Here is a 21,084-nt window from a genome sequence, read left to right on the forward strand (position 1 = left end):
ATGGCTAAACAGATCTCACTGTCTCAGAAGAGTTTGTGGGTAATTGTGGCATGGCATAAACAGATCTCACTGTCTCAGAAGAGTTTGTGGGTAATTGTGGCATGGCATAAACAGATCTCACTGTCTCAGAAGGGTTTGTGGGTAGTGACTCAGGGTGATGTTTGCCGTCTTGAGGTCCATCATAGCCAGAGATAATATAAACATTCTAGGGTGGAAAAAAGAGAATAAGAGAAACTGAGAATATGTAAAAAATCTGGTTGCTAAAATGAGTCATGATAGAATTTGGTCTCTTAGACTATGATCAGCGTGGTTACAGACAGGTTTGGCTGGTATTCAGAGAAAAAGAGTGTGTAAAAATGGAATAAAAGAAAAGCCAGAGAAAAGATGCAGTTACTGTGTTTTGAATTTGTAGTTCATTAAGTAGCAAATGGACATTCACCAAGTCAAATGATGCACAAACACATACCCTACGTAAATAGACTTACATTTTCAGTATTTTCTTGCAGTCTGTCACTACCAATAAGTAAAGACTCTTGATCTGTGAAAAAATGATGGTCTCATGAGACATGTCACACAAATAAATAAATAAATAATTTGGCTGCCTGCAGACTGACGTCCCTCTCAATGCTGCATGTGATAGAGACAGCATTACCTTTACACTTTTGTCTGTGTCTGAAGGCCACAAAGAGTGAAAGTCCGAACACAAGCAGAATTACTGTTACAGACAGCGGGATGATGACCACATTAAAATCTGCAAACAAGAGAGATTTCTGTCAAATTTAATACAGTTTAACCATTATTTGTGTAGAAACTTCTAAACTGTACCTGATTTCAGTTTTCTTGGCACTGAATGTGAATGTGATGAATACGATGAGGATGATGATGACAAAGCCAAAGTGATGACTGTATTATGGGTAGATCCCGGTTGGTTTGAGTAGATGGAGACTGTTTGAGTTTTTGTTGACATCGTCGTCATTGTGGTTATCGAACCTGCATGTAAAACAACACACAAATTAATGAACAATTCAAAACACACACAACCATAGAATGTTTTTAGATGTGGTATTTTTAAGATTTTATATTTAATTTGATTGCTTGCCAATCTAGATCTGTCCTGCAATTTGCCTTTGGACTACTTGTCTTTGAGGAGTTCTTTAACTAAATGCCCTGGTATATTTATGATTTTGTGATGCCAGGTTCAAGGTGAGCCAATTCTCAAAAACTCTTGAAAAGCTTTATTTTGTTTCTCTAAACAGATTTCCAAAGTTTGTGAGGAGCATCTAATCCTTTTCTTGCAATTTCTCTCTAAGATTACTCTGGCAGCGGGGGCATGGTCAAGCGCACGTCCGGAGAGACAGAAAGCGGTAAGGTCGCATACACCTGAGCTAAATTATGCCTAACACCTGTTTCTAATTCCAGTGAGCATGGGGAGAGTGGCATAAAAGCAGCCACACAACCAGCAGATGGGAGAGAGAGAGATTTACGGACAGCTGTCCAACACCTGTGTGTGTATTTTAGTTGAGTTTTATATTAAACTATTATTTATATTGTCAAGCCATTTCTCGCCTCCTCCTTTTTATGAATCCCTTTACACTGGTGCAGAAACCCAGAAGGAGGGATGCCCGATGTAGAGTCCTCGACACTGCCATCCATCGAGGGGAGTGCCGCTGCCATCCGCCAGGGTACAGATAAGGCAGACCGCCTGGATGGAGGGAATGGCTGTTGTCCATGAGGTCGAGTCGCTGCCAGGGGCGGATGAGTGTCCCCACGTGCCGCCAGAAAAGTGGAGGGGCGTTCTGTCCACTGTGGGTCAGAGGTTTGACTCCAGGAGGAACAGCTGTTGTCCGCCTGAGAGTGTGGAGGAGTGATTGGGGACCACACGACGGCGCATCAGAGAACCAGTGAGTGAGCTTCTTCTCTCTCTCCTCTCTCTGTCTCTGTCGCTCCGTGTTGGCCTTTCCCTCGCCTATTTTAAAAAAAAAATTGTTGTTGTTTTTTCCCCTCCTGTCTCCTCCCAGGTCGAGGAAGGCGGGAATGACCAGCCAGCAGACAGGCGCAAGGCAAGCCGGGGTTAGGGGGGCATATATACATCATGCCGGGGGCTCCCCGGCCTGAGGCAACAGCGGGAGGAGTATAGAGCAGAGGAGGGCGGTGCCGGGCTGTAACGACGCACACCCGGTCCCCAATCAGCCTGATGGGACGTGTAAGGGATAAAGGCGGCCGGTGACGACAGTTCGAGAGAGAGCTGCCCTGTATGTGTTTGTGTGTGTCTTTTTATTTAATTAAATATTATGTATATTGTTAAGCTGGTTCTTGCCTCCTTTCCCTTTAACCCCCTTACAATTATGTTTTACTCCAATGATGGATAGGTTTAGGGTTGGGTGTGTGGTTAATACAATATGCATTTCCTCTTCAGAGCATCAATTGCAACTGAAACAACTTGCTTTACAACTCGCTTTTGGTATCACATGGAAACTAGAGCTCACATTTGCCCATAGGTTTAACAACAGTGGGGCATTGTTTCTAATTTTGGAAGGCAAATACCTTTTCCAGCTGAAGAACTTTCGACCCTCAAAGATCAGTCTGGCTTAATTAGGACTTGCTAACTTCATACTCATGTCTTGGGCTGGTTTGGGAGTTGGATCTTATGGTTGAAGCCCCATTTTGGACAGCAATCCAAACCTGTTTACCCTTTTCACTCTCAAAAATGATGATATGAACAAACTCAGAAAGGTGATGTACGTCATCAAATTGTGCTAGAAATGTTTCCTCACATGTTGTCAAAACCATGGCCTCAACTTCTGCTTTGCCTTCATTCACTCAGTTCTCAATGTTCTACTTTCAAACAATGAAATTGTTCTGAATATGACCTGAAATTGCTACTTGTTTTCATTACTAGAGTAAAATCAGCTGTATCAACACAAAATAATGATGTTCTAAGAAGAATCACCATGAGATCATGTCAGCCACTTTTTCAGAAATGAAACCTTTCAACACATGGAAAGGAAGTGATGTGAGTCAGTAGGTTTTGTTAGTGCTCTTAATCGTGTGGTGTGACCTTTAGCTTATTAGTATCTACAGAGGATATTGTGGTTTGTGCTCTCACGCCTCACGCCTCACACTGGGTCTTCACTGCTCACGATACAGAAGATCGCCTCGGAAACAACTCTTTCTTTTTCAGTAGAGTATGTCATTTTGTAGATAAAAGTCTTCTGAAAGAAGAATTTAAATCACAAATATACTCCAACTTACCTTGTTTAATTTCCAGTAGAATCTCTTTATAGTCATCAAAGAGTCCAAAGCCTGTCTTTACTACACACCAGTATGTGCCTCCATCTTCTGGTGTCAGATCAGTGATGGTGACAGTAAAGACGTGAGTCGTTGAGTTATCAATCAGAGAGAATCTTTTATCATTGGTTATCGATCCAGAACTTACAGGTATGTTTTTATTTAGTATTTTACATCCGCCCCTACAGAGATACTTTATATTTTCTTCATATCCTGACTCATATGGACACCGTATTTCAACTTTTCCACTTTCATTCGCTGTGAAAGTCAAGATCTCGTTTGACCCACATTTCACCACTTTTATGCAAAAGGGAAACAGAAGAGAGAAAGACAGCTTATTGCAAATATTAATCTTAGACAGTTTAAAGCAGTTGCTGTATTAGAGAGTGATCGAGAAAAGTGTAATAAACTCTTACCTGACATGAGGTGGAAGAAGATGAGAAGTAGGTGAAATGCAAGAAGTTTATCACAACAGATCTGGATCATTTTCCTTTTCTGTGTTTCTGGTGGTCACAATTAAAGTTAACTCTCGATCTCTGTATCTCTGTATCTTTCTCTTGCCCCTCCTCTCTATGAAACACGTCTATCTGATCTCTGAGGGTTTTACTGGTTATTATGGTCAGTTCAACCCTGCTGGTAGATGTCAAAACTGCACAATAATGCAGACAAAAGGCATAATTTATTTCTGAATGTATTATTTGCGAGCAACATGTAAATGGCAATGTAATGCAATGCAAATAAATTTTTAGGCTATTGATATATTGCATATTTGTACCTGTGCTAGTTTTTGGAGAGCTCTTAATCATGGGAAATAGGGTTGCTGACTTCAGCGGAGAAAAATAAGAGACATTTGGGTTCTTAAAATAAGGGGCAGCATAAGGGACGTTGAAAATGCAAAAAATATATGCATTTTAATCTCATGCTAAATATGATACACAAATGACTATAGCTATATCTAGGCAAATTCTCGCCAGAGAACACTAGACTAGAGAATTATGACTACACAAATAATGAGGAACAGACTTGCATTCCTTTTATGGGATTTATTTTTATAAAATTTTTAAAGTGCATTTGAACTTTAATGAACAGGAACAAATTCAGTGAAAAGCACAGGTGTTGATAATCTTATCTGCTCTTTGTCTCTTTGATAAACACTGCGACTGATTGAAAATGTACTGATTGTCTTTATATTTAACAAATTCATCAGACAAAAAAAAAGTGCATCAGACTAGAATGCAGCAAAATCTAAAATCTGAAAAATCAAGTATTTTGGAGATTTAATAGTTTGCCATATAATCGTTTTCCCGGACTTTGGGTTCTCCATCTCCCACATCTAGTCACATAGTAGTAGTTCCTCGCCTTGACCCTCCCCCTTCAGGTAACTTAGCAAAACCCAATGACAGAGCTCTTTTACTATCACGTACACACACACGCACGAATGCGCGCACACACAGCTCCATTTCATGTCCACCTTCTGAGATTGGTTTGTCTAATCTGAACATTACTGTTGCTCGTGTATCTCCAATCCCCAACACTGAAAGGCCATAATGTGGCAAATATTAAAATCTTTTAAGCAACTGATCATCAAATCAGATTTCTTAAGGTGTTCCTTAATGTATTGTTATGAAAGTCAATAAATTAAAAAACAATTGGGCTTAAAATATTCTGTGAATGTGAAAATACTGTTTAAATCGGTGAGCCGTTTACATGCACAAGGATGAGCCCCTACTCAGTGGATGAAATTGGACCGTATAAATGTATCCATTTCTCTCCTGTCTACCCTTTGGTCAGTATTGGAATGAGTCCGCCATTGTACGCGGCTCGAATGTCCAACAACCAGAATATGGTTACATTTCCCCCACATCTTGATGGGAATGAACATGATAAATAAATAAAATAAATAAACCTGAATTTCGAATTCAGCATCTGTCACCATGACCAAGGATCTTGAGATAGCCTATATGTAACAGTTAGACAATTAGATTTTCATCAAAGCACAAGTGAACACAAAGACACACCACGAACATAAGCACCATGCGTTGTTCCCCCATAAGAATGCTGGGGCCGCTGTGCGAGACTGCTTGTTCTCAATTCCCCTCCATGTTCGCATTCTTCCCCGTTTCTATGCTAGGGAAGATGGCTTATCTGGGGTCCTCTGCTGTAAAAGAATTTAGAGTAGCCATTCTTTATAAATGTCTGATCAAATTCGGCCTCTGCCTCCATGACCAAACGTTTCGAGACGTTTCGAGACGTAATTTTATATGCACAAAACACACAGTGATCATAAGCACCGCACGTTGTCCCCCCCCATAAAGAATGCTGGGGCCACTGTGGCTAATGAACATTTCCCCCAATATTCATACATTTTACCCCATTTAAATACCAGGTAAAAGGTTGATTCTTTCAGTGTCCCTGCTGCAAAGGCATCTCAGGGCGCTCATCTTTTATGCCGGAGTACAATAAAGGAAAAACATTATCAGATTCCCCTCAACCAGCCTCAGTATAAATGGAGCAAATGTTTCCCTCCGCTGTGCTGCTGGTCTGGAGCCAGTCACCCAAAATAAGCCAATCACACCATCTAGTGGTTACAGGTCACGCTGCAAGCAAAAGTCATGCATCAATCCCTCTGTCTGCCCGTCTGTCGGCTTTGCAGTAGCTGAAGGGCATTTTGATCTAGGTACTTCGAATGATAAAGCAAGGTTATGTAATTCAATTCAGGCGAACTCCGCCGGTGTTCATTTGGGTTGTTCCGAACGAAGTTTCTGTTTGAAAAGTCCTGTTTAATAGAGGAGATTCCCCCTTCTCAGAGAGAATGAGTTTTTTTTCTGGTCCCGAAAAATGACGGCGGATTGCATCCCATTATGGATTTGAGACACTTGAATTCCAAGCTAATGTAATGTCAATACAGAATGCTAATGCAAAAATAAATAATGTCACAAGTGCAGTTGGGGGACTGATTTGTGACAATAGATTTGAAGGACGCCTATTTCCATATTCAGATTGCGGTGAAGCACAGGTGCTTTCTAAGATTCGCTTTCGGGGCCAAAGCATATCAATTTTGCGTCCTTCCGTTCGGACTTGCACTTCTCACTTTCACAAAGGGCAACAGAGAGGGCTATCTGAGAGGGCAACAGTGTACACTTCACCCGAAACTCCACCCACTGGCTCGGCTCCTCCTACACACACATAAAGAGTTACTTTCTGTTTTTGTGTTTGAACAATATGGAGAGTCCTCACACACACATACCAGCATGTTGTCGGGCGGGCCGTTTAGCATTGTGTTGTTTGTGTGTGCAGGGCAGCAGGTGTGTATGAAGGGAAGAAAGGTGTCGTCATAATCAAACAGGTACAAGTAGAGCAGAGTGAGACGTGGAAAGTCTCTCAGACCAATCAGCAGAAATAGGGACTTTCCGAAATTCGCCGCCTTGAGTGAAAGAGAAAGTATAAACACCTCATGACAGGACAATGCATACCAAAGTTATTATTCATTTAAAGCACCTGTAGAAATTTGTGGAAATTCTGGGAATTTTGCAAAAGAAAGAAAACACAACAGCCACTTTAAAGTGCACTACAAAATAAATGAAATCTAACTAAAAAAACATACAAATTTTTTATGTTAATTAGTTAATTCCATCACAAAAAGAAATGAGACTCAGCGATTGAAGATTAAACACCACTGTGTATTTTCATACAGAAAAAGACTACACGCACAAACACACACACTCACACAAATACACACACACAAACACACACACAAACACACACACTCACACACAAACACACGCACACACACTCACACACAAACACACGCAAACACACACAAACAGGCAAACACTCACACACTCACACACACACAAACAGGCAAACACACACACACACTCACACTCACACACTCTTACCCACAAAAAAACACACACACTCACACACAAACACACACTGACACACAAACACACACACACTCACACACGCGAACACACACACACGCAAAACACACACAAACAGGCAAACACACACACACACACACACTCACACACACAAACACTCACAAACAGACACACACACACACACTTACCCACAAACTAACACACACACACACACTCACACACAAACACACACACTCACACACTGACACACAAACACACACACACTCACACACACACACACACGCGAACACACACAAACACACACACGCAAAACACACACAAACAGGCAAACACACACACTCACACACACAAACACTCACAAACAGACACACACACACACACTTACCCACAAACTAACACACACACTCACACACAAACACACACACTCACACTCACACACACAAACACACACATAGATGACAGAATTACATTCAGTTTTGGTTTTCGGTTTTAAGGTTCCTTGAATGCCATGACAAATGATTGTACTTTCATATCACCAACACATTTGGTTTATAAACTTCTGGTCCTGAGCATCAGTGTGATAAATCTGTAGTGTGACAGTAGCTCAGTTATGTAAACATTTGAATGTACACAAATATATGACTGTTTTTCTACTTAGTTCCTGTGTATAAAATACAATGTTTTATTCGTTTTTATTCAGCATTAATTTGAATTAACAACTTCGCTCACTTCAAAATATTTTTTTATTATTATTATTTCTGATTGCTTTGAACATTAAAGATTATAACTTCTGTTCACTCATTAATCACCGTTTCAATATTAAATTACAAGAGTTGCCACTCTTTTTGACCAATGAATATCCATGACTTTTGCAGTTGTTGGTGATTACTGGATAAGGATTTTAAACATTATTTGGTAGCACTTTATAATAAGTATACATTAGTTAACATTAGTTAATGCATTAGTTATCATGAAGTAACAAAGAACAAACTATTTGCAGAACACAAATGAAGATTATTAGAAGAATATTTCAGTTCTGTAGGTCCATACAATGCAAGTGAATGGGTGCCAAAAATGTTTAGACACAAAATCACACAAGTTATTATTAAAGTATTCCATAAGGCTCCAGTGGTTAAATCTATATCTTCAGAAGTGATATGATGAGAATATGATCACTTTCACATTCTTCTTCTTGTGTTTTTGGTGATTCACACTCTTCATGCATTCAGCCCCTACTGGGCAGGGAGAAGAAATTCAAGCAAAAAAGGAACTAAATACTGATCTGTTTCTCAACCACACATATCATATCACTTCTGAAAATATGATTTAAACCCCTATAGTCATATGAATTACATTTATGCTGCCTTTATGTGCATTTTGGAGCGTCACAGTTCTGGTCACCATTCACTTGCATTGTATGGACTTGCTGAGCTGATATATTCTTATTCTAAAATAATAATTTGTGTTCTGCAGAAGAAAAACACACTGTATCTGGGATACAGGGCCGTATTAAGGCCTAGGTTTATGGGGGCTCTTATCAATTTCTGTAAAATACTTTTTCCTTAAACAACACAATATTTTAAATGAATGAATTCTAAATTACAAAAAAAAAAAAAAAAAAACATCCGGTCAAAATTTGCCATATGACATACTTTATTATATTAGATTACTTTATTTGTCCCTTTACTGGGAAATTCTTCATGGACTAACACAAGTACTGCAGAAACCAGATAAAAACATACAGTACAAACCCCATACACACAAATCAAAAGTAACATGCAACCACGAAACAGCTCATATCCAGAGTTATAACAGTATTATTAACAAGCTTCTTACCACATTTTTCTTACCCCAAGCATTAACCTCACTAAATCTTTAATAATAATTAAAAAAAATTGCCTTAATTTCTTAAAGTGTGACTTCACTTTTCAAGTAAATATATCTTGATTTAAAGATTTTAACAAGGTTTAGATATTTGTACTGAAATCCAGATGAAATGACTGATTAATAATAGATAAATAATGTTATTCTGAAGAGGGCTTTAGGTTACTCCATCTGACACAAGGACAAAGTGCCACAATCCACCTTAAATACAGCATAGAGTGGTTCAGTGAATGTGGTGTTAAACGTGTGTAAGTGTGTGAGTGTGTGCGTGTCAGAAATGCTGTAGAAGGATAAAGTGCCGGCCGCCGAATCCACATACACTCCTGCTCTGTACGAACGAGAGCTTGGAGCCTTTATATTAATGTTCACTTTATTGTGAGAAACATATGTAATCAACCCACAGGTAAGCTTCCATGACACATCATTGTTTCCAAGCTGAGTGTCCCCTACCATAACAAGATTATCATTTATGCGAGGTATGCATTTGTACGTCACCCCCACCACCCCCTTTGAATTGCTCCATTCAGCCTCCCAGTAACAGCGTCCACTCAGACTCTCTTGACACAGAAGCTGGCGACAGGGTTCAAATCTGTCTGGATGATCAGGATATGGCTGCTTCTCAGTTACTCGTGTCACCTGTCTGTTTTCATTAGAGAGCAAGAGCTCAACGTGTGCTGTGTTTGGATCGAGTGTAAGATTACAGGCATCTGTGAGACAGAACATAATTTACATTAGAGAAATAAACCACTGTTTTACTTTTATTGATTTTTTTTAAAATTATATTTCATTCTACACATTTTCCTTTTATTTATGTGTTTAAATGTGTATGTATAATGGTACTAATGCTTTGGCATTGTAAAGCTCCTTTTACCACCACTATAAAAAAGAGAGAAAGAGTGGTAGATGCAGACTTACACTTTCTTATCCCTGATTTGATGAAGTGTTGACCATTAGGATCAGTTCTGCAGAAATTAAATAAGTAAATAATATATTAACAAAATGGTCATTGAAAGCAAGTAACAGAAAAGTATTTACTTGCTTTAGTTATACATGTAGTGTTAATGACAAATATATATATATATATATATATATTTGTGTTCAAGAGAACCGTGACAGGGCGGAGGGCATGGCCGGGTTGTGATTCTACACACCTGGTCCCTTATCAGGCTAATCAAGCCTCCAAGAGGGATAAAGGCCGACTGCGGATGGTGGTGCGAGAGAGAGAGAATGTTTACGGGCAGCTGTCCGTCATGTGTGTGTTTTTGTCTTTTGTTTAAGTTTTTCATTAAAATATGATTTATATTGTCAAGCCGGTTCTTGCCTCGTCCTTTCCATTGAACTCCTTTAGAAGAACAAAAACATAACTTCTTGGGAAATTGACACATTATAGAAATGAAAATTGAAGTTGAAACTAGAGGCCTGGACCTGGCACAACAGAATACGGCACAGGACAAATTTTAATTGCTGAGTGCGGTTGCGAGCAGGAATAAACTGATTTGTGCACAGGGAGTGGGAGAAAGAAATTACTTGCAGGACTCCTACGTTTTTAAAATGACAAACACACACACAGGTGTTGGACAGTTACTCTCTCTCTCTGTCGCACTGCCATCTCCGGTCACCATTATCCGGGCTTAATCAGCCTAATCAGGGGCCGGGTGTGTGGAATCACAACCTGGCCCTACCCTCCTCCCTGCCACAGACATGTTTTTGCGAGAGTGGGACAGAACCTCGTGGGAGCGGGTCCTGCGTAGACCTCTAGTTGAAGCCACTGTGGCTTTTTATTAAATGTAATGATTAATAATGTTGTCGATTACTGCACCCAGACAAAACGCTCTGACAAATGTTCTGATTCCTATATAAATTCTATAGGAATATATTCTGTAAATGTGTTTCAATCATAGTTTATGCACATGCCTTCTTATCAAAGAGTATTCGTTTTTATGTTCATTTTGGAAATGTTATTTGCATCTTGATGTTTCCATCTAGTTTTTTGTGTGATATCCCAAATTTACATAAAAATACAGTATGTGGAGGGAAACCCAGCTATTGACCTACTACTTACTTGAGTTTGTCCAGTTTGCATTTTGGATCATTGAGTCTCTCAGAGAGCAGACTGACTCCTGATTCTCCTGGATGATTGTAGCTCAGATCCAGCTCTTTCAGGCATGAATGGTTTGAACTCAGAGCTGAAGCCAGATAACAACAGCCAACTTTGGTCACCATACAACCAGATAATCTTCAGAGGGATTAAAAAAGACAACATTACATCTGAAAACCAAACATAAGACATAAAAAAATCTAAAATAGACTTCCCCTTATGCTAGAATTACTTCCTAAAGTCTTACCCCAGTATCTCTAGTTTACAGTTTGTAATCTTCAGTGCATCAGAGATCAGCTTCACTCCTGAATCCTGCAGGTCATTGTTACTCAGATCCAGCTCTCTCAGGAGGGAATCTGAGCTGAGAATCAAGGAAAGGACCTCACAGCTCTTCTCAGAGAGGTTACACCAGCTCAATCTGCATTAGAACATTTAAAAACAATATTTTACCAGTCATCTGTTTCTTCAGTATTGTTAATAAGCTAATTAAAGAAAATTACAGACAGTTTTAAAGGGATAATTCAATCAAAAAACAAAGTTCTTTCATAAAATCACTCAAGTGTGGTTTGTTTTCAGTGGAACACAAAATATTTTTTGCATTGTGGTAATGAGAATTAGAGGGTTAAATTTGTTTAATTGTCTTACAAAATTATGTCACTATGTAAATAATATTAACAGACCTACAAATTGGCTTATTTTTCTATATACAATATATCTTTTTTATTTGTTTCTTTTGATTTTGGAGTAAAATAGGACCAAGACATTTTCTTGACAGGTTTCATTGTTAATACTTACCTCAGAATTTTAAGCTTTCCCTCTTTGCTGTCCATTCTATGTAAGAGCTGTTGGAGTCCAGAGTCATGCAGATCATTGCTACTGAAGTCAAGCTCACTGAAACGACATGAGATCCTCTTGAGAGCAGACATTATCTCCATGCAGCTGTCCAGGCCAAAATGGCATCGAGCTAACCTGAAATTTTCAGCATTACATTAATAACTGCTCTTTCAAAATGTTTTCAGAGAAATACAAACAGTGCCAACCTCAGTGTCTCTAGTTTACAGTGAGGACTCTTCAGTCCAGCACAGAGCAGTTTCACTCCAGCTTCAATACTGTAATTGTCACTCAGGTCCAGCTCGCTCAGGGGGCAGCCCTCTAACTGAAGAGCTGAAGCCACAGTTTCACAGCATGTTTCTGTCAGTCCACAGTCTGAAAACCTGTCAAGATGGCAAGATTTCCGCAAAAATGACTCATTACTCAAAAGGTTTCATTAAATTAGTTATTACAATAAAGCTAAAACTGAGGAAAAACTTTTCAACAAACCATGTAATTCAAGTATTACATAGAGTTGAGCGATATAGCCAAAAACCTATATATCATAGTTATCTTGTAATTTTTGGTTGATAACGATATCAAGATGCATAAAAGATGGCTCCTCTCTTTTTAGTTAAACATTACAAGCTTTTCCTTTGATTCTGAAGCTAAATATAGCTTCTGTTGATTTGTTTATAGTTTTTGTGGCTGGATCCGCATGTGGGCCTCTCTTGTTATATCAGTGCACATGGCTTATTTGGTTTTTCATTGCCATGTGCACTTTCAGTCTTAAGTGAAACCCTGCCCCCTCGTTATCAGTTTATAAGTTAAACCTGCCTTCCCTTTTTACCCTCCTTATTTACATCCCTATATATTTCCCCATTTGTGCTCTGTCTGTTGGTACTAGTTTGTTATATTTTCTCAGTTTTTACCACTTAAGGGTAATTTTATTTGTCTGCCGTGTTTGGCTAAGACCTGGGCTTTTGTCTGAAACACCCAATTTTTGACATTTTTCCCTAATAAATAGTTTTTGGTTTATATGACTGTATCCATCTGGGTTCTTTCCACAAGTCATGATAAAATGAACCAGCCATCCTGAACCAGCAGACAGTCCACGCCTCCACAATGGGTCAACAACTCCACCCAGCTCCCAACCAGCAGAAGCTGATTCCCCAGAGCATAGATCCAAAGTTTGGTATTGCAGATCACATCTGTCACCTCAGGTAGATGGGAGATGTTGTTGAGAAGATGGAAAGTGGTTCCCATCATTACTGTCTACATTCCCGAAGTACCTGACCAAGCAGCATAGAGGAAGAAGAGGAGACTTCATTCCTTGCCAAATCATCTCCAGATACCGTTGAGTCAGCTGCAGCTTTACTGATGATGTTGAGCCCACCGCTGTTATTTCTTTCACCCTCAGGAAGTATCGGAGGAGGAAGAGACCAGTTGTCCAGTGGCCGCCAATTCTGAACCTTCGCTAGTGGCCACAGAATTTGGCCCTTTGCCAGGGGTCGCGGAGTCTGGCCCAGTTTTTTACTCTTACACAGAGCCTCCTACCCAGCCTCTGGTCCCCTACCCATTCCTGGAGCTGCCTCCCTGTCTGCCTGACCCTGCCCCTTTTCAGCCTCACCCTGGTCTATGCCTCTCCCCACTTCCACACTTTCTGTTCTATCCAAGTCTGTGTTTGTATATTTTGTTGGTATTGTCTTGTGCTAGAGGTTACCCTTATGTGCTTCCCTATTTTTTTCCACTCTTGTGCTGGTACCTTATGGATAATTCCATTTCTCATTTCTGTTTTAGTTAGACTGGGCCTTTTGTGTAAGACCCAGTTTTTTGTATTTACATTTTTGTCTAATACATTTTTTTTAATTATTTTTGACAGAAAAAAACACAAGCCTAACATAACAGGATACAATTTGAAATATATCAAGAACCCATACATTTCATGTAATTCCCTCAAAATAAAGTTAAATCACGTTTTTAATTTATAAAATGTACTACATTTACTACAAGAACATTTATATTTCACGCAAATAAGCAGAAGAGAAACAAGAAGGTATTTTCTTTGTCTTCATAAAAAGATACTCACAGAGCTCTTCTGCAACATCTCATTACTGGGACCAGTCTCCTACATCCTGCATACATTTGGCTGATCTTCTTTGGGTTAAACTCATCCAGCACCTCCTCTGACATCAATAGCACATAGACCAGTGCTGAGCAGTTTGAGGTAGAGATCTTCCGACAATTGTCTATGACATTTGAACTGAGATATTTCCTGATTTGCTGGTACAGGGATCTATCCTGCAGCTCGAGGATGCAGAAAAAGTGGTTGATGGATTTTTCAGGGCACTTATCATTGTTTTGCAAATGCTTGATGTAATCGATTGTTTTATTGATGCTTGTTTTACTGTTCTCCGTGTGTGTCAACAAGCCTGTGAGGAGTTTTTGATTAGACTCGAGAGAAATGCCCAGCAAGAACCGAATAAAAAGATCATAATGCCCCCTCTCGCTCGCCTTGGCTTTGTCAATTGCTTTCGTCAGCAACATGTACAGCAGGTCTTCCTCAGAACGTGAATTCTCCAGGAAAAAATTTAGCTCCTCCATGTTCTTGTTCAGGTAGCAGAGAAACACGTGCAGAGCAGCGAGGAACTCTTGGACACTCAGATGTATGAAGTAATAAACCTTCATCTCATGAAGCACAGAGTCTTTCTTAAATATCTCTGTGCATAATCCAGTAGACTCTGACTCATCAATAATGTCAATGCCACAAGCTTTCATATCCTCCTCATAGAACATAACATTTTCCATCCTCAGCTGTTCGAATGCCACTTTAGCCAATTTTGAGATAATTTCTTTGTTTGAACCCAATAGCTTTGAGCGTTCTCTTTCATTTTTTTCATCATACTTTTGGTTCTTCATGTTCATCTGTATTAGCAGGAAGTGGACGTACATTTCAGTAAGTGTTGTAGGAATGTCCTCCCCATTGTTCTGGATGAGAATTTTGTGAAGAACAGTAGCTGATATCCAGCAAAAAACAGGAATGTGGCACATGATGTAGAGGCTACGATATGTCTTGATATGTGAGATGATTTTGGTGGCCTGAGTCTCATCATTGATTCTGTTTCTGAAGTATTCCTCCTTCTGTTTGTCAGTGAATCCTCGCACCTCTGTGAACAATCCCACATACTCAGGAGGGATCTGATTGGCTGCTGCAGGTCGGGAGGTCACCCAGATGAGAGCTGATGGAAGAAGTTTCCCTTTGACTAAACTTGTAAACAAAGCATCAACAGAGGACCGTCTATTAACACAGTGAAGTGATTTGCAATTGAAATTCAACGGAAGACGACTTTCATCGAGTCCGTCGAAAATAAATGCAAGCTTACAACGTTCAGACCACTTTGAATCCTTGAGCTCTTCCAGTTGAGGATGAAATTCTTGTAGGAACTCATGGAGACTGAACTCTTTATCTTTAATCAAGTTAATATCACGAAATGGAAGCAGGAACATGCAGTCTATATGCTGATTGGCTTTTCCTTCAGCCCAGTCCATAATGAACTTGTGCACAGAGAAGGTTTTTCCAATGCCAGCGATTCCCTTGGTCAGAACAATGTTACCCTCCGCCCTTTGCCTCAATAAGCTAAATATGTCATTGCAGTTGATTGGCGTGTCCTCACAATTTGAGGTTTTGAAAGCTCTGTCGATCTTCAGAATCTCGTGTTCATGATTGACGTCTGTAAAATCGCCTTCAGTGATAAAGAGTTCAGTGTAAACTTTCTTGAGATGTGTTTTATTTTCTTTTTTGCCCTCAAAAACAGATTCAGCTTTCTCCTTCATGTAGTCTTTGTGATTTGTCACGATTTTTTGAAAAACATCATATTCTGTGAAACAAAACAAGAACATAAGGACTTCATTTTATGTTGTTCAGTGATATTGTTTCAACCAGTATTGGGGAGCAACTAACCGAAATAAAGTGACATTATTAACCTAACTAAATCTTTCAGTAGTGATTTCAGCTATTTTCACAATAGTGTAGTATTTTCCATAACAAGCAAATGGGGCCAAAGGAGTAATTAAAAACTCACCTAAACCATCCTCTCTTTCTCATGTAGCACTGGGGAAACCGAATCATTTAAATGAACTATTCGCTTATTTAGTCTTGGGGACTCTGATTCTTTTTAGTGAATCAATTCTTTCAAATGGTTCATTTACAGTAAATGAATGGTTTACAAAAATCATTCACTGATTCACTTTTGCCTTTTGTTTGGCACAAAATATTTCAATTCAGTTATATAAAATATGGTGTTTTCTAGTTTTATAAGTGTATGTAAACTATATATGTATGTTCAATTTAGTGGTGTTACTCTATTTGTGTAACCCATATGAAATTAACCATTGTTTTACTACAGTAATATTGTAGTAACCATGGTCAATTTTGTGATTTTGGTTTAACTGCAACTTTCGTGTTTAAACCATGGTTACTGTAGTACAACCATGGTTCATTTTAATCACAATTTTAAAAGGAATGTCCTAATTAATTAAACCAATGCATGACCTGAATATATAGTGTAACCCTAATTATACAGTATATTATACAACTTTCAGGTGATATAAGTGAAATTTGAACTCTGACTTAATTGCAGAATTAAATAATATTATCTGATAGTTTTATACACTGTATACAAATATTTAGACAAAAAAGTTACTTCTTTAAATAGCTTCTATGTAGTTAGCAACTTTTTGTTAGAGTAGTTTGTAGTGTAGATGAGTACTTTTTCAAAAGAGCAGCTTCATTTTAGTTTGTGGTAAGCAAACAGTAGCTTCCTCAGGAGTTTCGAAGTTGCTTCATCAAAATGGTTTCAACATAACAGGGATTTTTTTTTTTTTTTTAGCAAAACTTAAGAAATTGATCTAAAACGGAAGTCAAATGCACTTATAACAAGTATTTACAGAAGTTGTTTGTACCATGTTTTCCTGCATGTTTCCCAGATAGCTGTCCTTCTGTGGGTGTTTGCAGCCCTATGAGAGAGCAGAAATCATCAAAAACAAAGCCAGAGAAAATACTCATTCATTTATTAAGATCAATGTATATGACAAGTAAAGTAACAAACTAGTTACTCCTCATGTTTGTTCAAACTGTATCATATATGTGCTGGTGCATGGTGTTGGCATTATGTTAACAGTGTTATTGTGCTGTGATCATACCAGTATTTGAGGTGAAGTTGATGGTAACTGGGCCCGAGATAATGTTTCCATTGATTACAGGAGCATTTACAGTTGAACCTGTTTCAGCATTCAGATCAACACTGAGTCCCGTCTGAGAGGGACTAATGGTCTGAACTGGAGTATTTTGCACTGGAATAGAGACAGAGATTAGTGAGATTCATACATTGCCTTATATTGCAGCTTCAGCATTAGTGATATTCTTTCATTACCTTCCTTGTTCTTGTTTTCTAACTGTTCAGCCAGCTTGCGGTATTTCATCTTCTTCAGGATGTTCAGTGTGATCTTCACAGCTTCTTCTGGTTCATAACGCTCCACCATCAGATCCACTGTGTCAATGGCATCTGCATTTTCCAGTTCATCAGCTGAAATGGACCCTTCTTGTTTTAAATGCCATTTAAACCTCTTTAGTTTGTTTTCTTCCAGCTCATCCAGTGTTTCCAGGAGCTGTTCTGGAATAGACGCCATCTTGTCTATCCGGGTCTTAAGCATAAGTTCAGATCAGAGACATTATTGGTATTAACCTCTAAATAAGAAACTATACAACAATTCCATTAAATACACATTATTTAAGTTACTCTGATCAACGAGCTTTTATTTCTGTCATGCACATTTTTTGTGTTAGGAGCACATGATCTCTATTAAAATCAAATGTTTGAAGCCTGTATACCATACCTAGGCAACTTACGGCCCGCCGGCCAGATAATGCCCTCCACATGGTTTAATGTGGCCTGCGGCTCATTTATCCTAAAAGTATTTTCTTTTCATTTGATATTTCAGTTATTTTGAATTGGGACTAACGTGCCTCCAAAAGCATTTTACATGCTCAGGGATGCCAGATAAGCGTCGCAACACCCCCAATTTGAGATTTATACAAGCAAACGCAAGCGAGAGACAAATATGTACTTTTTATTTGTGCAATTTAGAAATGTTGAAGTCCACTCACAACTGTATGTTAATCTATCTCTGACAGTAATCATTTATCATAGTCATGCAGCCTCAGCCTGTTTTAATCAGTTGTGTGCTGAAGGTCAAACCACTGACAAGACCCACATCATGACCATTTTAGTGTGTAAACGGGTAATGTTTTGAGAATAAAATAATTAAAATCGCCCGCTTTGCGAAAACGTTCTATAAAACATTTTTATTATTAAAACAGACCCCTGATGTAGAGAGTGTTTGAGAGTTAAATTGAATAATAAGTTAACAGGGAAACAGAGATGGTAAAATACATTTATAATAATCTCAGCCGCTATTACACTTTAGAAACTATTTCTGGCCTTAAAAGATACAAAAACGAAATCAATGCGGAATATTGTATCTCAAAACGAATACAATGTGCCCCTCTTTGCACTACTTAAAGCCCGATGTGGCCCCTTTTCCAAAATAGTTGCTCACCCCTGCTGAACACAGCTGTATTTACAGTATATTGGTCTGTACAAACACACATATAAAAGTCTCATTTTAGATCTTAATCCGTAAACAGTGTGATAAAATCGCCTAGTAACCTTTTCTATATGAAGTTATATCCAATTTAACAATGAGCATTTTGACAGAATGCTGTAAAACGAGAGTAGAAATGATTTAAACAGCTTTACAGCTCAAATAAAGCATGAGATTTAACAGAATTAATGTAAGTGCTTTTATAAAATGATAAGCTTCACTTTTCTGCCTTTTTAAACCACCCAAGAATTGGCCCCAATTCACTTCCATAGTAAGTGCCCCACTGTAACCCAGATTTGGACTTTATTTATTTATTTAATTATTTTTTTCAAATAAAAGGAGGGACGAGTCGAAATAATGTTTTAAGGTAGCCTAATCAAAGTTATACCTCTACTTAACTTGATTTGAACAGCGAAAACCTATATATAATGCTAATCTATAGTCTTGGTCAGTACTTTTCCATTGCAATAGAAACTTTTTGTAATGGAGCACTTTTCATGTAACTGTCTCTGACTTCCTTATTTTGTAAGTCGCTTTGGATAAAAGTGTCGGTTAAATGAATAAATGTAAATATAAGTTGTTGGTATATTTCACATTAACTGTATAGCGACTAATGTACCAGTTGTACAGGGCAATATAAGGTTTTATGTATGAAGACTAAAGTTTCAGTTTAAACAGTCATGTTGATTCGCGGAAATAAGAGTCGTGAGGCTAAAAGACCAAATATTATTTCTAAAAATTATACTCACCAAGACAAAAAGCTACATAACGGAGACGGGCGGCTTTCACGGTCCCTGAAGGCTGAAATGAAGGCAAACATTCGGGCATAAACAATGGAGAAAAAAACTAAAAGAAAGAAAAACACACACACGAGCGACACTTTCTCTCAGATACGAGTGAGTTTCTTTCACTTTGACGCAGCAGCATTACGTCATCATTCCGTCATCACCTCATCCAGCCTCTCTGGCCTGTCAAACGAAGAAGCGCGATCTGATCTTGAACCGGATGTGGCGCTGATGCTCTCCTCTCCACATCAGCAAAGAAATCATCTCGGACACAAACGGTACAAACAACGCATGTTTTGTTTGAAAGTTTCATGTTATAGTTATAGTGACTTACCCTTGGGCTCCAAGAAAGACATTTAAGGGTTACACGTTTTACCACTGAGCTGCAAGTTTTACTGGATCATGTCTCTCTCCATTTTTATTTAATTTATTTGTCTGCAATAACCAATATAACATCCTGTTTGTTCAACAACTGTATATGTGGAGGCTTCTCATATGAGACTGTAATAAAATGGACAGTTTATTGAGTGATTCTCAGTCAGCCTGCAGTTAACTTTTGAAATGCAAGAGCACACCTGAAGTTTGGGCGGAAACAGGTCGAAACTAGCAGATTTCTGATAATTATGGTAATTATTAAAATGCATGTATAAAATGTATAGTATGATATGACATGATAAGTTGTCCTAAATGAGGTTGTATGTTTCTGTCTGAAAAATATCACCCTGTAGTGCAATACTGCTTGCCTGCTGAAGTAAAGCAGGGTGGAACCATAGACTGTAAAAAAAGATGGCCGACGCCCCTTCGCTCTTTTCCATTGGTGAGAACTGAAGCCGCCAGTGTCCCGATATGGCGCTGACATCTTGGCACTTGAGTCTGCGCAGTTGCGATTTCGGGACCAGACCTGAGCAGTAGTGAGCAGGAAGTAAAGCCGCGAAATCAAGGCCCCGCCCTCACTCTTGCCGAATCAATCGCAAGCACACGCCCCTGCACTTTTGACTTATGACTTATGATGGTGTGAAATAATTAATTATAGAAATATAGATATTAAATTTAAAGCTCCAATCTCCTCAGTCCTCCGAAGATCCCGAAAAAAAGTCAGTTGGTGCTTCAGTGACTACTTCGCTCAGAGAACCTGTCAATCACAGCTGTCAATCATGATGTCACAGTACCCTTTTTATAGCATCAAATAACTAAAAACAAACTTATTTTGAAAACAAACACTTGAAATGACATGAAGAAACAACAGTAAATGACAGAAACTATCTTTGGAAAAAAGATATGTGAAGTGTAATTAAATTGTTTAGTTGGTCTCACGTCCCGTTGAATAATATGGGGAGGCGGGGTTTATGACCTATACTAGGACCAGTCACCGGGGGGCGATCGAGACGTTTTGGCTTCACTTTTGAGGGCTTGTGCGGCGCACTTGGGTTGAACCTGGTCAGTATCTTGATGAGAGACCTCAGAGGACTTATGCTTGCTGCTGAAAGAGGTGTTTGTGAAACCAGCAGCACCCCAGGACAATGATGGGGACACTATACTGTAAAAAGGCACCATCCTTCAGATGAGATGTTAAATAGAAGTCCTGACTCTCACTCTGCAGTGATTAAAAATCCCAAATCAGGGATCTAACCTGGTGTCCTGCCCACATTTCCCCCATTGGCCCTTATCAATC

General features: G+C 38.9%; 2 protein-coding genes across 2 annotated transcripts; both read right to left on the reverse strand.

The window, feature by feature from the left end:
• Window positions 1-4: 4 nt before the first annotated feature.
• Window positions 5-3,852, reverse strand: LOC127651997 (CMRF35-like molecule 5). The gene is made up of 6 exons (XM_052138061.1): window positions 3,705-3,852; window positions 3,253-3,585; window positions 826-990; window positions 653-751; window positions 486-538; window positions 5-205 (listed from the first exon to the last, which is right to left on the reverse strand). The coding sequence occupies exons 1-6, from the start codon at window positions 3,772-3,774 to the stop codon at window positions 5-7; spliced, it is 921 nt and encodes a 306-aa protein (XP_051994021.1). The 5' UTR covers window positions 3,775-3,852.
• Window positions 3,853-8,814: 4,962 nt separating this feature from the next.
• LOC127651724 (NACHT, LRR and PYD domains-containing protein 12-like) lies at window positions 8,815-19,549 on the reverse strand. The gene is made up of 11 exons (XM_052137704.1): window positions 19,377-19,549; window positions 17,397-17,667; window positions 17,167-17,316; window positions 16,927-16,980; window positions 14,054-15,842; window positions 12,195-12,368; window positions 11,950-12,123; window positions 11,402-11,572; window positions 11,119-11,292; window positions 9,972-10,018; window positions 8,815-9,763 (listed from the first exon to the last, which is right to left on the reverse strand). Exons 2-11 carry the CDS (start codon window positions 17,650-17,652, stop codon window positions 9,219-9,221), a joined length of 3,534 nt encoding a protein of 1,177 aa, XP_051993664.1. The 5' UTR covers window positions 17,653-17,667; window positions 19,377-19,549; the 3' UTR covers window positions 8,815-9,218.
• Between the last annotated feature and the right edge of the window lie 1,535 nt (window positions 19,550-21,084).

The sequence above is a fragment of the Xyrauchen texanus genome, chromosome 11, assembly GCF_025860055.1.
Source record: "Xyrauchen texanus isolate HMW12.3.18 chromosome 11, RBS_HiC_50CHRs, whole genome shotgun sequence".
NCBI lineage: Eukaryota > Metazoa > Chordata > Actinopteri > Cypriniformes > Catostomidae > Xyrauchen > Xyrauchen texanus.